This window comes from Mauremys reevesii, linkage group 8, assembly GCF_016161935.1.
Source record: "Mauremys reevesii isolate NIE-2019 linkage group 8, ASM1616193v1, whole genome shotgun sequence".
Taxonomy (NCBI): Eukaryota; Metazoa; Chordata; order Testudines; family Geoemydidae; genus Mauremys; species Mauremys reevesii.
In genome coordinates, this window is record NC_052630.1 from 17,235,144 (window position 1) to 17,251,252 (window position 16,109).

The 16,109-nt window shown below is 39.5% G+C and overlaps 1 protein-coding gene across 6 annotated transcripts in view; it reads right to left on the reverse strand.

Moving 5' to 3' along the window:
- The window catches only part of PRELID2 (PRELI domain containing 2), a 45,337-nt gene that overhangs the window by 15,427 nt on the left and 13,801 nt on the right, over positions 1-16,109 (reverse strand). For all 6 annotated transcript variants that reach the window (XM_039485338.1, XM_039485339.1, XM_039485340.1 and 3 more), the window contains 2 exons: positions 13,692-13,765; positions 11,141-11,301 (listed from right to left, as the gene is read on the reverse strand). In XM_039485338.1, the coding sequence (XP_039341272.1) occupies positions 11,141-11,301; positions 13,692-13,765 (235 nt within the window). The remainder of the gene's footprint in view (positions 1-11,140; positions 11,302-13,691; positions 13,766-16,109) is intronic.

Here is a 16,109-nt window from a genome sequence, read left to right on the forward strand (position 1 = left end):
GTCCATCATCGGGGGAGACATTCACATTGTTATTCCTCAAAATGGTTTTGTTATTGTTGTAAAATTAATGGTGGTGAAAGGTGTAGCAGGAATGGTGGGTGAAGCCACACCAGTGAAAGACACACCCTTTTTCTTGGTGAGGTTGGGCCATACTGACAGCTTTGAACACTAAAAGGTCCTTTGCATCCACAAACAAGCAGCAGCAAAACAAGCTTAACTTCCACACTGGCAAGCCAGCAAGCCTCAATCCTAACCTGGATATTTCTCTTCTAAATGTCTGAGTGTAGTTCAGCCTCGACGACCTTGCTGAGGCTGCCCACCAGGTAGCCAATTGTGGTGATGTGACCTCGCTCAGTTTCTCCGGGCCTTAGTTCCACATCTGTAAACTGAGCTGAACCAAGCTTGTTTGCTTTTGTCCTTCAGATTGATGCAATATAACAATGCAATGGAGTCAAAGAAAGATAATTTTGGAGTGCCTAGGTGCTGCCACACCCCCTGGCTTCCAGTGGTTTCCATCGTATTCAGGGTTGACAGTTTGGTTCAACGGCTCTCCGCATCCACACTATGCAAATTGTTCCAGCTTGAGCGTGTAGGAAAACTGTTCTCAGAAACAGGAATGTGGACACGAGACAATAAAGCCACCATGAAGACCCAACCCCATACAGTCAAGATTTATTTATTTTTATTTCTTTTTCATGGCTCTGGGAGACAACAACAAAAAAAGCTCATGGAAAATATTGATCACTGATTGATTCTTGTAGCACACAGCTGGCAATACCACATCATTACAACAACACAGTCACAGGGAGAAGTCTATTAATGAGATCTAGCTACTAAATTATTGACTAGTTAAGTACTGCAAATTTGGCCTAATTGTTTTTGTGATGGAAGTTTAATTAAAGTGTCTTTAGTACAAAAAGCCTAGCAATATTCTTATTCAGACAGTGTCAAGGAATGCTCTCACAGCTTGCTTGGGCTTTCAAGTAAAATTAAAATTTAGATCGTGTGAGGTCCTCTAGCGAGGAAGCTTTTGTTATGTGAGAATGTATGAAAAGTGTCTACACATGGAGCAATGAGTGCATTTGAAATTTGTTTAGAGCCCTTCATTTTCAGTTTTTATTTAAATTTAACTTTTCCCAGTGTTTATTACCACAACAACAACAGATGAAAATCAGTGCTAAAAACTTAATTTTTCTGGGGAAATATCAGCATTTATTGTGGTGGACGGAAAAACAGGGGGGGAGTATTCAGTAGATTAATGCTTTGAATTCTGTTAATCAATGTGGTTTCCTGGAGAACTAAAACAGAACACCACCTCTGAAGAAAACACTCTCTCTAATCCCCAAATAAAACTTTTCATTTGAACAAACAGTTTACTGTTTTAGACTTAGAACTATTATATTTACATTTAATAATTGGGCCACACCATTTGCAGCACATACACTCGCTTCATCCTTTTCTCCAGTTTTTTTTTTTAAATTTTTGACTACTTCCTTGTGTTCTGAAACATTCTGATACAGATTTTCATTTTCTTCCCATTTTACTGTGTCAAATCTTTAAACCGTTATCTGCTAACAGCTTGAAGTGTGTACGTGGTGGGCATGAGATTCATCAGTACGTTCAGATGCGCACACCCTTCAGAGCTTGCGTATGTGCCTGTTTGCTTATTGTGTGTATCTTTTAATCTAGACTAATACTTAGTCTTACTCCAACATGCAGCTTTGCATATACACAGAGACTAGTGTATTATCGTAACACAATACATTGCATGATGTATTTTTCCTAACAAAACAAGTTTGTATAGATAAATAAAATGATACAAAAGTAGGGTGAAAAAAAAATCAGGAAAAAACCAAACACCACTTTTTGTAAAACCCAGGAATTTTTTAGGTAAAAATTGGTTTACACTGAAAACGAAGGGGCTTGCAAGTATGTACATCTTAATGGAACAAGTGTGGTTCTCCAGTCATTTCTGGGTCAAACAATCCCAGTAAGGTTCATCTGAGGGGATCTGGATACTCTTCTTGACAGCCAAACAGCAAACAAAGGTTGTGTCGTGGGGTTCCATCCCCCTCTCCTCTTTCAAAAATCCTTCCACATTCTGGAAACTAGCAGAGCTCTTAAAAGCAGAGAGAGAAGGTCAAAGTGTTTGTGCTATCTTGCATTTCCAGTATTTATGGACCTGGATAAATTCCTTCCACAGAATATAGACTAGGGGAATGGCTCTGTAAAATCTAGCAGTTCAATCCAGCACTTCTACAAGCTGTAATTTCAAACACAAGCAGCCCCATTTCTGTAAGAACAAGGACACTTTTCAGATAGTCTGTCATAAACTGATGCCAAAGTATTTTAAAATTCAGGGTGGGCGGGGGCCAAGAGGTGGAAGAGGAATGAAAATTGTGAAGTCTGAACCTTGCAAAATCTACCAGACAAGTGGTGTCCTTGATTGATTAGATGGAATACAAAACATTTCAAAGCCTTATAACACTTTGTTTTAGGAACATATGAACAACCGTAGTGTAACAAGCCAGTAGACCATCCCCTATCCTCTCTCTGACAGTAGCATATATTAGGTGCTTCCAAGTATTGGGCCGGGGGGGGGGGGGGGCGCTTGCACCCAGCCAATTCTGTAATACAGTAACACTGAAGAAATTTCTTCCTGAGTCCAGCTGCTTACCAACTTGTCACCTGAAGCACAAGGATTAATAGCCCTTATCATTTTTGTCCTGGCTGTGCTGCATATTTCATAGATTCCAAGGCAGAAAGGACCATTCTGATCATCTAGTCTGACCTAGTCTGGCATAGCATAGGCCACAGACCTTCCCCAAAATAATTCCTAGAGCAATTCTTAGAAAAACCATCCAATCTTGATCTAAAAATTGCCAGTGATGGAGAATCCACCATGACCCTTGGTAGATTATTCCAATAGTTAATTACTCTCAAGGATATACATTTACGCCTTATTTCCAGGCTGAATTTGTCAAGCTTCAATTTCCAGCTGTTCAATTGTTTTATACCTTTCTCTGCTAGACTGAAGAGCCCATTATCAAATATTTGTTCTCCATCTTGGTACTTATAGATTGTAGACAAGTCACCCCTTATCCTTCTCTTTGTTAAGCTAAACAGACCGAGCTCAAGTCTGTCACCACAAGGCAGGTTTGCGGCTCGCCAATTTCCCAGCATCCTTCTTGAATTGTGGACACCAGAAACAGACACAGCATTCCAGCAGAGGTTGCACAAGTGCCAAATACAGAGATAAAGATACATCTCTACTCCCACTCAAGAGTCCCCTGTTTATGCAACCCAAGATTGCATTAGCCCCTTTGGCTGCAGCGTCACACTAGAAGCTCATATTTGGACGATTATCTACCACAACCCCCAAATCTTTTTCAGAGTCACTGCTTCTCGGGATAGATTACCCAATCTTGTAAGCATGGACTACATTTTTTGTTCCTAGATACGTGTTTTTAATGCAGCTAAATGTGTGTATCATTTGTTTGCACCCTGTTTACGAAGCAATCCAGATTGCCACCTGCCCTCTTCATCAATTTATCACTCCCCCAGTTTGTGTCTTCTGCAGACTTTAAACAGTGATGATTTTATGTTTCATCCAGGTTACTGACAAAAAAAAAAAAACGTTAATAGCATAGGACCAAGAATGGATCTCTGTGGATCCGTGCTAGAAATACCCCCGCTCAATGATTCCCTGTTTACAATTAACAGAAGTTTAAGTATATTGCATCAGCATTATTGCCTTTAGCAACCAAACTTGTAATCTCGTCAAAAAAAGGAAATCAAGTTAGTTTGATAGGATCTGTTTTCCATAAACCCATGGTATTAATTGAATGGTATTAATTATATTATGCTCCTTTAGTAATGGAGTCCCATATCAGCCACTACATTATCTTGCCTAGGATCAATGTCAGATTGACAAGCTTTTAATTACCTGGATCATCCTGTTTACCCTTTGAAAATACTGACATAATGTTCACTTTCTTCCAGTCTTCTGAAACTTCCCCAGGTGTTCTAAGACTTATTGAAAATCAACATTAATGGTCCAGTGAGCTCCTTGGCCAGCTCATTTAAAACTCTTGGCTGCAAGTTATCTAGACCTGTTGATTTAAAAATGTCTAACTTCAGTAGCCACTGTTTAACATCCTCCTTTGGATGTTAGTGGAATGGAAAGTGCATCATCATCATCAGGAGACTACATAATCTGTTTTTTCCCCAAAATACAGAACAGAAATATTTATTGACCACTTTTGACTTTTCTGCATTATTACTGATAATTCTACCACTTCCATCTAGTAATGGGCCAATACCAAGGTCAGGAGTCTTTTTCTTCCAAATATACCTAAACTCCTTATTGTCCTGAACTCTGCTGGCTATAGATTTCTTCCTGTGTCCCTTTGCTTCCCTTATCAATTTTCTACAATTCCTAGCTTCCAATTAATATTCATTACTATCAACTACTTCTTTCTTCCATGTTATATACATTCTAGTTTTTATAGCTACCATCTCTTCCCCTCTAAGTCAGGTCAATTTTTTTAAACTATATGGCCTTCCTTGGCTGTGGATTTTTTGGCATCTAGTAAAGTTTTCTTAAACAATTCCTAAGTGTTCACATTCTTCTGATTAATTTTTTTCCTCCCACTTATACAGTAACATAGCATTCACTGAAAACAATAGCAGGACAACATTCTGGGCTTTAGTCCATTTTCATGAATTGCAGAGGTTAGGTTTCCAACACTGTATTACATCTCAATTGGCTAGTTCATTGAATAACTTATTTCTTTTCCACAAATTCACATTAATGACAGCATATTCACCTAACCATCTGTCACTGTTCTGATGGCTTAGGTGGATTGACAAAAAGTCCTCAAAAGACACACCAAGAAAAAAAAAATCAAAGCTAGCCAATAGTATGGTATTTCTGTACAGAAATACCAGAGTGTAGACTTCAGAACAAAAGAGGCCCAGGAATGTCTTTTTCCAGTGCCCAGGAAAGCAAAGCAACGCATAGACACCATGTGTTGAAGCAGATACCTGTTGTAATTCAAAGCAGGTACAGTAATTCATTTCACAATGTGTCTCACCCATTTGCCTGATCATGCCATTTTAAATGCTTTATTATTTACTTACAGTGATGCCCAGTAGGTGCTAAAAAGCTGTCCAAACTCAGGGTCCTTGAGAGTTCCTCTGAGCATGAATTTACTTTGCAAGAAAAGAAAAAACTGCAGCACTTAGAATAACTGTATCCATATGTACCTGAACAGAAACATCACCTTTGCTTTTGAGAGGAAGCATGGTATTGTAGGTAAGGCACTGGGCTAAGACACAGGAAGATCTGGGCTCAATGCCAAGCTCCACTACAGACTTTACTATTTGACCTTGGACAAGTCACTTAATCTCTTTATGCTTCACTTCCCAATCTGTAAAATGAGGATATATCTTCCTTACCTCCCATGGGGTAAGATAATTAATGTTTGTGAGGCATTCTGAGAATCATAGACTTTAAGGCCAGAAGGGACCATCATGATCATCTAGTCCGACCTCCTGGATATCACATGCCACAGAACCTCATCCACCTACTCCTGTAATAGACCCCTAACCTCTGGCTGAGTTACTGGAGTCCTCAAATCTTCATTTAAAGCTTTCAAGTTACAGAGAATCCGTCATTTACGCTAGTTTAAACCAGTGAGTGACCCATTCCCCATGCTGCACAGGAAGGCGAAAAACCACTCGAGTCTCTGACAATCTGACTTGGGGGTGGGGGGAATTCTTTCCTGACCCCAAATACAGCAAGCAGTTAGACCCTGAACATTTGGGCAAGACTCACTAGACACCTGGGAAAAATTTTCTGCATTGAGTCAGAGGCCTCCCATCTAGAGCCCCGTCTCCAGTGGCCAGAGATGTTTGGTAATAGCAGTTGCAAAAGAGCCATAAGATCCTATATGCTCTTGTAAGCAATCTCACCATACCATTGTCTCTAAACTTATCAAGCCCTGTTTTAACACAATTTAGGGTTCCCCCCCCCCACTGCTCCCCTTGGAAGGCTGCTCCAGAATTTCACTCTTCTGATGGTTAGAAACCTTCATCTAATTTCAAGCCTAAACTCACTGATCGCCAGTTCATATCCATTTGTTTTTGTGCCAACACTGGCCCTTAACTTAAATACCCCTCTCCTTCCCTGCTGGTTATCCCTCTGGTGTATTTGTAGAGAGCCATCATATCTCCCCTTCTGCCTTCCTTTTTGTTAAGGAGCTTGGCTTGTTTAGCCTAGCTCCTTAGTCTCCTCTTATGTCTCTTAAGTCTCTTATGCAAGTTCTCCATTTCTCTGATCATCCTAGTAGCCCTTCTCTGAACCTGTTCCAGTATGAATTACTCTCTTTTAAAAATGAGAGACCACGGAGCTCCAGAGGAGGAAAGACTAGGAAGACTACAGTGATATGGGCCATATAAGAACCTACGTAGATTTTTAAGGACTTGGCTAGCAGGAAGAGCATTTGGATAATGTGTATAAAAAGGAACCCTAAAATGCTACAGGGCAGATTCTATCTAGGTTGTAAGGTCCTTCGGGAGGGACTGTCTTTTGGGTCTGTGTTCCTATAGAATATAGCACAAAGAACTCAATCCATGACTGTGGCTCTTAGGCACTATAATACAAATAATAAATCATCTTGATCTCAGTCACATCTCAGTCACCTTGGTATAAATCCACAGCAGCTCTACTCAAGTCAAGAGACCAACACTGTTAATTTAGGTGACTTGAGTGGTGCTACACTACCTTTACACCAGCACAATGGAGATCAGAATCTGACACCAAGTATTTAACACTTAGGAGATATTTTGCCCCTACTTAGCCCCTGAAGAGTAGCCATCCACTCTCAATACAGTAGTGACACCAAAGTTGCCTCTAGAATAGGCCACTGCAGAAAACATCCATCTGAAAGGAAGGGTACTCTTGTCACAGCAAAGCAATACCCACCCTGCCAAAGGATGCAGGTAGGTGACTTTGGGGAAGTCACCAATTCAGGAGAATTTCTATATAAGGAGGGCCTTTAAACAAGTCCCACGGTGGGTCAGCTTCTGACCTACGGAACCTTTAGGTGATGCAATTTTTATTTTTTTAAATCAGAACAGCCCAGTGTCTTTACATTTTAAATTCCTGGGCTGGTCACTTACCCTAGAGTTGCCAGCAAGGCACACTGTCATTGAAGCCTGCTGGAAAAGCAGATCACAATTCATACTAGCAAGGAGGACTTTGCTTTCATTTATTGCTATGACCCTATCATTAACTAAATCACATTAAAGCAGATTATATAAATACAATCTAGTCACAATATGACCGAATAAGGTTTGCAATTCCATTCTTCTCTTTAGACTTTTAATGCCTTAAGGAGTTTCAAGAATTTGCCCATGAAAACAGTCTCTTTGTATTATTTTCTGTGGGCGCAAAAATATCTGGTACAACAGGTTTCTGACTGTATCTAGATTGAGATGGATTCTCATTCTCAGAACATCTCCCACTTTAGGCCATAATGCACAATTTTGTTACTAATCAGCACCACTTACCGTTCTCTTCACCATGCGTTGCTTTCCTACTTATCTCCAGTGGCAGGTCTCATCCACAGATTTAAATATGTCACCTCCAAAAAATTTTCAACTTTTCATCAGAACCTTCCACAGCCTCATCTTATTAAGGTGCACTGAACTCTGAAGAGCTCATTCTTTGTATGATGGAAAAATCCACATGACTGGACTTATGCAGACAAGCGATTTAAAGGGAAATTGCAGTGATTTTTGTCTCCTAGAGGACTACAGAAAACTTCACTTATAGAAGGAAGTTATAATGCAATACTTAAAACCACTTGATATGTTTCAGAATCCCTATTGATAAACTGGCCATTTATGCACTCACTAAGGACAGCCATTTTAATGATAACGGACAGGGAACATGGCTTATAGGCAAGTAAAACAAGATGAGCTGTAGCCAAAAGGCAAAAGAACAGCATGTTAATTGCACAGCACAGATGTAGCTCTAACAAAAAAACTTCCAGAAAGAAACTGAACTTGCTTTAAATGAGCTGTAAGAGTTCACTGCAGTTCTGTGTCTGACTGCAACTCCAACGTTCTCCTCTGGTAGCCTGACAAAGCAGTCAATTCCTATTTTATTCTTTCACATGTAAAATAAATATATCATTGTAATTAAATAATTACTGATGACTTGATCACATTTGCAATGGATCAAGCAATTCCTATCTATTTCATATTCCACTGCAGTTTTCCTCCCTTGCATTTCAGCATTACTGATGCTGAGTTACCATTTCAGTTCTAGAAGACTGGGCAAGGCTATACAAGAAGGAACTAAAGAGGACAAGACGAAAGGAAAGTGGAATGGCATATTTTTTAAAACCACCATTATTTCTACCAATTCCTTGGATACCTGAAACCAAAATCTATTCCTTCAGCTTCAACCCTGGGTGAACTGGTTTGTTATAGGGTTACACATGGGTTCTCATTTTAGGGGAAAAGAGTTAGAAAGATTTATATGAACTTTAAGCATAAAGCATCTGTTTTGCATCCATTTTGACAGTTAAAGTGGTTTTGAATATAATTACAAACTTTTGCTTTGTAAAATAAAGAGAAAGTTTGATGCACTGAAGTTACCCATTGGTAAAGCAAACCCACTCCCAAGAAGAGTTACAGATTTACAGGAGCAACTGCAAGCTGGGAGTCAAAGATTAATCTTTAGAGCTCAGTGTTTACTGGTAAAGGTGGGAAGTGGGGGAAAAGGGGGTTGAATATAAAATAAAATGCACAAGAGGCAACGCGAACAGCCATCTGAGACTTCAGAATACCCAGGACTAGACCTGTCTTCCGGTATGATTTCACTACTCTAGAAAAGGGGAGCAATGTCTCCTAGGATGACACTAAACAGGGACAGTAGAGAGGATGACTTGTTTCACAAAAGTTACTGTTAGACATTACAACATAGCATTTCTACAGAGGCTACTGAAGTACTTCCAGAAGGCATAGTGACACTAGACAGACAAGTCTATTCATCAGAATAAATTATTAGAATGCCCATTTCAGTGTAAGCAAAACAAATTAAGAAAAGAAGCTGGGCAGTCTACTTGCAAAGTTCTTGATAAATAAGCCAAGAATACACAATAAATACAAAGCTGACACTTTCAAATTTTAGTATAGCCCTATAGCAAAACGCTGTAGAGCTGTTCAAAGTTGTGTTCCTTTAATATTTCCAAGCAATGCAACCTTTGGATCTCCCACCAAGAAATGGCTCCACCAGAAAAAAAAGAGCTATTAGATAGATATAAAGAAGGAAAGGAAGAGGAGTCAAATTTCTTATATTTGTACATTTCGTATTTCCTGGTTGAAATCGAACAGGTCCTTACAAATGTGGCTGGTAAGCTTGGGTTACATGTTGGGCTGGAACCGCCACACAGCAAGTTGCACATTTAAGTGGAAGGTACAGAAAGTGAAGACAGGACAAGAAGTACAAGTTAACCCCCAATTCTGCATTAACCACAACACTGCTGAGAAGCTAACAGTGATAGGAACACATGGCTAAATGAATTCACAGGTTCTTAGTATTTCTAAACTTAAAAATCACCCAAAAGACTACCTATCCCCTCCCCCACCCAAAAACAAAAAAACAATGAAATCAGTAATTCCAGCTGGCGACATACCTAGGCATTATCCACTGGCAATTTACCATAGGTGGGACTACATGCAATGGACTTGAGGGTTACTACTACTCAGTATAGAAGAATAAATATGGTTTACCCTTACCTGGGTCCACATATACCCTCTGCTCATGTTTAAGTGCAACCACTTTATGTTCAATGCTAGATACAGCTTGTATAGTCATAACCTTAAATATCACATTAAGAGAACAGCAGCATAAGCAGGCTCGTCATAAACACAACATGACATGTTAAGCACAGAAATAAACTAATGCAGGTCCAAAACCCTCAAAGGTTAAGTGTTTATCTTACTAACACATTCCAGTGCTTTTTGTAGAGATTGTACATTAACACATAAGTTCTTTTATTTCCTTTGTATAAGTTCTCTACTTATTCAAATACAAATTCCACCATGCCCGTCCTACACAAAGCTGAAACTCATTCAGACAAGATCTTGCCTTTAGATTTTTCTATTTCACAGGCTGGGAATTGTTAAACTTAATGTAAGATCTACTTTCCTAATTTCTGCACAATATCCTATGGCAGCAGAGTGCAGCAGTCATCATTCGGGCTCGCCTATTCTATTTGTGACCTATGAGAAACAGCTGGATCATGTTGAGGCTGGGGTAATTCCTCAACTTCAGCCTCTAATTTCAAGGCCTCTCAGTTTAATGCCTGATTCAAGAGGGAATGGCTTCTATACTGAAGACTGATAGGACCAAATTATAGATACCTTTTATGTACAATGTAGTCTTCATGGCTATCTTCTTGTTCCCCAAATGTGGGATGCAATATGGGGTACAGCTACAAACTACTTTTCTAGGAAACTTGAGAAACCCCAAAGCAGGATCACAGGCCTCAGGACACTTTCTACACCATTCTTGTGATTGGTAAGGACAAGAAGTTTGTCTTCTGATAGCAAGGTTCTCCTCCCCCATATTCAGTCTGCTCACATTTGCAAGGAACTGCATTTATTTAGGCTAAAGATGGGGCCTTTCTTAAATGTCTTTACAATTTTCAGTAGTAACATGGGCTGTACCAGAATACCATGGTATGTTTCACAGAGACCACCACAAGGCAAAATAAATAAAGCAGCAATACTTACATTGCACACTAAGAGTGAATTAAGATGGAACAGTGTTAACGTAAGGGACAAATTTCAACTGGTCATTAGTAGAGATGAGACCAAGCCAAGAAGACTTAGAAAAAAAGGACTTGAACATTCCCAACATCTGAAGGTATTTGGGTGCAGAGATTTAATTTAGGCCCATCTCTAGTTACCAGCTCAGAAGGCAGAGTGGAAAACATTTTTAGGGCTACATGTCTTCGTTGGCCAACTAGATTGAGTATAATAGACATTATACTTATTTAATTTATTTATTTAATTTATTTTACTTACACACACACACACACACACACACGTTTAACCTTACCAATTTGGATTTTCCAAGCTTTCCCTGAAGACAGATTCTTCACTTAGAGATGCATACTGTGTCCAGGTAAGGCAATGAGACTTCATAACCATATTTCTTTCCTGCATATTAAGCCAAGATTCTTCCTCTAAGTAGATGTCAGACACTTTTAAAACACTGACCTGTCAAGTGTAAGGATAACTTTCAAAACTCAGTATTTTGAGACCAAACAAACACTTTCACATATTTATTTTTATCCTTGTATGCTAAAACTGAGGATTAACACTGAGAATGAAGGCACATCAGCGGCAGCCAGTCCTTAATGATACACATTGACCTTAATAGATGCCGGTGAGGTCATGCAAATGTTCAAAGATTTATGCAAACTGCTCAGTCCCCAGCCAGATTTCCTGGACTGCTAAATAAATGATCTAGCTACATCATGTTTCATTTCTAACTGGTTATGGGCTATTTAAAATGATGGATTCTAATAGAGCCCATTCACTACTATTGCATGCAAGATACAATCCTAAGACGTGCAGCACAAACCTATGTCTGCACCCTCCTGTTTCTGGGCTGCTCTGGCCCCAAAATTGCTTACCCCCTGAGGCGCTACTTAAGTTACAGCAGGGTGTTCCCAGCTGCCTATGGGCAGCAGCACTGCCGAGAATCCCCACAGAGTTGTATATTGTGTCTCCACCTTCAACACACCCCTCCTGCCAAATCATGCTCTCTACCATGGGGTTTCAGGGGATCATCAGAAGCCAGCTTATGACTGTCTTTCTCCGCTCCTACACTGGGAGAACTCCTCCTCAGCCAGACCTGATGCTTTTAGACCTCATTTACTCTGCTCTCCCTTCTACTCAGTGCACAAAGGGCAGAACAAAAGTGAGAATCACACCCTTGGATCATTTTGCATTCCGTGTCCGGTAGGTGGAAATTTACTTTTTCCTGCGTGGAAGAAGGATGTAGAATAAAGACACAGATATAATGGGTATAAATGCTCTTGTACTAACTATAAGAAAAGTTACAAGCTGTTGATAAAATTAAAGCTAATTTTCATCAACTGACATTTAATTGAAACAAGGTGGGTGAGGAAATATATCTTTTATTGGACCAACTCCTGTTGGCGAGTGAGACAAGCTTTGAGCTACACAGGAAGGGCTGTGTGCAGCTCGAAAGCATGTCTCTCTCACAACAGAAGTAGTTGGTCCAATAAAGAGATATTACCTCATCCACCTCATCTCTCGAATATCCTGAGACTGACACCACAACATCGCTGCATACAAATTTAAGTGAGGGCTCTCTCATCACTGCAGCGCAATTGAGATTCCTTAGATCACCTATATTGAATTTGCTACACTTCCACTCACCAGGTGGGGATACCTCGTATTTTCTAGACTGAATATTTCTAGGGATGGCGAAGGAGTGTAGGAATGGAGTGGAGTTGAAGTGACATTGTCGGGTTATAAATGTTGGTTTTGATTGTGACAAAAGTGTCTTGGATCAATCAAAATGATTTTCTTTTAAAAGGTAGCGTATTTTTTGCTACTTATGCTCTTTGTATTCTTTGTTAACATTTCTTTCAGCTTTGACCACGAATACAGCCTATGAAAATACACTCACAGCGTTTGGAATTCAAAACACTTCCTTGCCATGTTCATTTTTCCCCCCATATGTTTTTTTTGTATTTAAACAAAAATCCATGGCAGCATTTCTGGAGTGGTAGGTTTTGTAAGAGACTGCAGAAGTGCCAAACTCAAGTACTGAAAAGTCTTGCACAAGGTCTCCCTCCCCACCACCCAAAAAAAAAAAAAAATCATGAGATTCACTTTAAGATAATAATTTAGGGTTATTTTTACTTGAATTTTGGTTTCTGAGACTTCAGAATATACTTAGAATCTTGAAAATGTGACCCCTCTTCTATCAAGAGGGCTAGAAACAAAAGCTAACAGTTTCAAGTAATCACAGGACTCTAGAAGCTGAGCTTTATCAAAAAAAGAAAATACTACAAGGGAGCTGGCAACCTTTAAGATGTTTCTACAAAACCTATTATTTGGGGGTAATGTCTCTTTAAAACCCTCAGTTCACACTAAAAATGGCAATTACATACATTTTATAAACCATATATAATTATTCAAAAATCACACTTTAGTAATAGCCACACAGATATATTCCAAGGTCTTCCAGTAACCTGCTTCCATGAAAGGACAGCAGCTTGCTTTCAAATTGTTTTCTCTCTTATTGAAATCTCTTAAATTGTTGAAGGATTCATCTTGACTATTTTACAGGTACACAAGAGATGCCACCACCCATATCCTAATCTGTGCAAGACTGCAGTTTCGTTCTTCCTACCAAATGTAAGACTTATTTATACATAACCTTTTCGTTATTTTTCAAAGAAAAAAGTTTTAACTTTCTTCTGGCTAAAAATCTGGTCTTTTCACGTTAATTGCATCACAAGCCTGTATCAGGATTGCTGTTTGGTTTTTGTTTTGTTTTTTTAAGTATCACTTTAAAAAAAAATCAATATAATCCAAAACCAAGCTTAACCTGGATTTAAAGTAATTACCTTTCTTAAGATTTCCGGAATTACATTCTGACATGTTGCAATTCTCCTTCTGTAAATAATCCCTGTGGACAAATCTGATCATAAAAGAATAAATAAGACATATTGAATAGCTAGCCTGGCAAATGTTGCCTTTTATCAATACAAATAAAATATCTGGAGATGTTAGCAAGATAATGAAACTACAGACAGGAAGGCTGGCAAACTAACGATGCATTAGACTGTGTTTTTTATTCATTATTATTATTTAGAGTAGCCACAGTATTCTTTCTCCTTTGCCAGACAAAGTGGTAAACAAGACAGATGCTGACGATCTGGGCTCAGTCTCATTAGACGGGTATCTGTGCCCATCACTACACTCTACCACACCCTACCAGCCAGAGAACAAATGGTATTTTACAAACATTTTATTGGCATTTACACTAGTACTTGTAAGGGGCACAGCATTGCACACACAGCCAAACTCAGCCCTCACATAAGTGGGCATGAAAGCACTGAAGTCAGAGCTGGATTTGGAACATAGCAGCAAAGGAGTTCCTTTTCAGTGGCACTATTTTGTGGATGATCTGGGAACAGAGGAAAAAGTAGAGTGCAAGTATTTTAGTCTGTATGGACTGTTTAACAGTCAGTCCATGCCCGGACCGAAACGTTGCTTTCCACTTACTCCATTCCGCCACTTAATATTCTCAAATACATCCTACGGGCACACAGAATACACTCCTTCCTCTTACTGCATTGGTGGTCTACAGCAAGCTCTTCTGACTATTCATTTATTTTTATATTGAATTGGGCCCAATGACAAGGACAAAGCTATCTATTAAAAAAAAAAAATCAAATGATAGTTATTTAGCATCACCAAAAACGTGACTGGCTTTCAGGATCTCTTTGCATTTTAATATTTAATGAACCAGACTAAGTACAGAAACCTTAGTATGCTGCGAAAGGAGTAGCCAACTGGCAGATGGCCCAGTTTAAAGAAAGCTCTCCGTGATAAAAGAATGTCTTCTCAAAAAGTTTATCTGGTGGGATCTGTGGGCTCTGAAGGTACACTGGGTAAATATTCAATACGAGATGCTTACATGGCATATAAACCAGTATCGCCCACGAAAAGGGCTGCTTAGTGCCTACAGGTACAATTTTACCCTCAAAAATACACTTTTGCAAGTGTTCCATTTTCTCTGTGCCGGGGCTGCTCAGTGATACCATGATTGTACAAAGCAGAATACTGGAATTAAGACCCACCATGTAGATTTATTTTAGGTACTTACATGGCCATTTTACAGATTGGGAATCGAGGCACAGAGAGACCAAGTGATTTGCCCAAGGTCACACAGGAAGCCTGTGGCAGAGCAGGGAAACTGATCTCACATCTCCCAGGCTCACCACTGGACCATCCCGCCTCTCAATGCGAGGCCAGAGTTTAGCCCTACATATTTCCATTTGACTGAAAATGGTATCAAAATCAATAAGCTTCAGTTGTATCTCTTCCCCAGAAAGTCATCACACTAATCTAGGAGACAGAGGGTCTCTCTATTAGAGCACTCATGAGCAGCTTAGGCTGTAAGGTGAAATACAGAAGTCCTTCTCTCTAAATGAGAGCTTGAGCGCATTTCCAAGAGCAGAAACATAGATTGTGTTTTGTGCTGAAACAACTCTTTTGTATGGATGTTATTCCCCCATATTTTAAAATAAAATGGCCCAAGTCTACATACACTGTATATCAGCCAGTGTGCTTAAGTAGCAATTTTCCAGTGTGCCTACCAGTAAATCTCTTTTAAATTACAAACACAAACACTATCTACCCATTAACAGCAGCAAAGGCATCCGTCTCCCCAAAATTCTGCCACCTGAGCAAGTGTCCCTTTTCCAGACAGTGTCACGAATGTTTGGCAATTGGAGAAATCTAAATGCTTTACACTATTTTAGAAGTTCCAGTGGTTAAAGCAACTGGGGTGGGAATCAGGGAATCTGGCTTCAATTTCTGACTCTGCCAGTGTCTTATTATAGGATATTGGGCAGGTCACTGAATCTCTGCGACTGTTTCCCCATCTTTAAAATGGAACAATCATACCTCCCTTTCACACGCACACAGTGCGAAACCAAAGTAATCAAATGCCTGTTGATTTGGATCACTTAGGGTTGATCTATATTGACTTCAGTGTGCTTTAGAAATTCACTGAGAGAGCTACAGATTGGAGTCATTACAGACCTCTACACTGAAAGCAAGTAGTACAAGGAGAACAGGCAAGTCATGCTTCTAACACTCTCTGAATTAGCTCCCAATCTAAAAAGAGAGTGTAAATAAACGTTAAGCTCTTTGGGGCAGAGGCTGTCTTTTTGTTCTGTGTTTATATAGCCCCTTGCACAATGGGGTAGCCACGGCATTACTGAAACACAGTGATAATTATGACAACAACATGA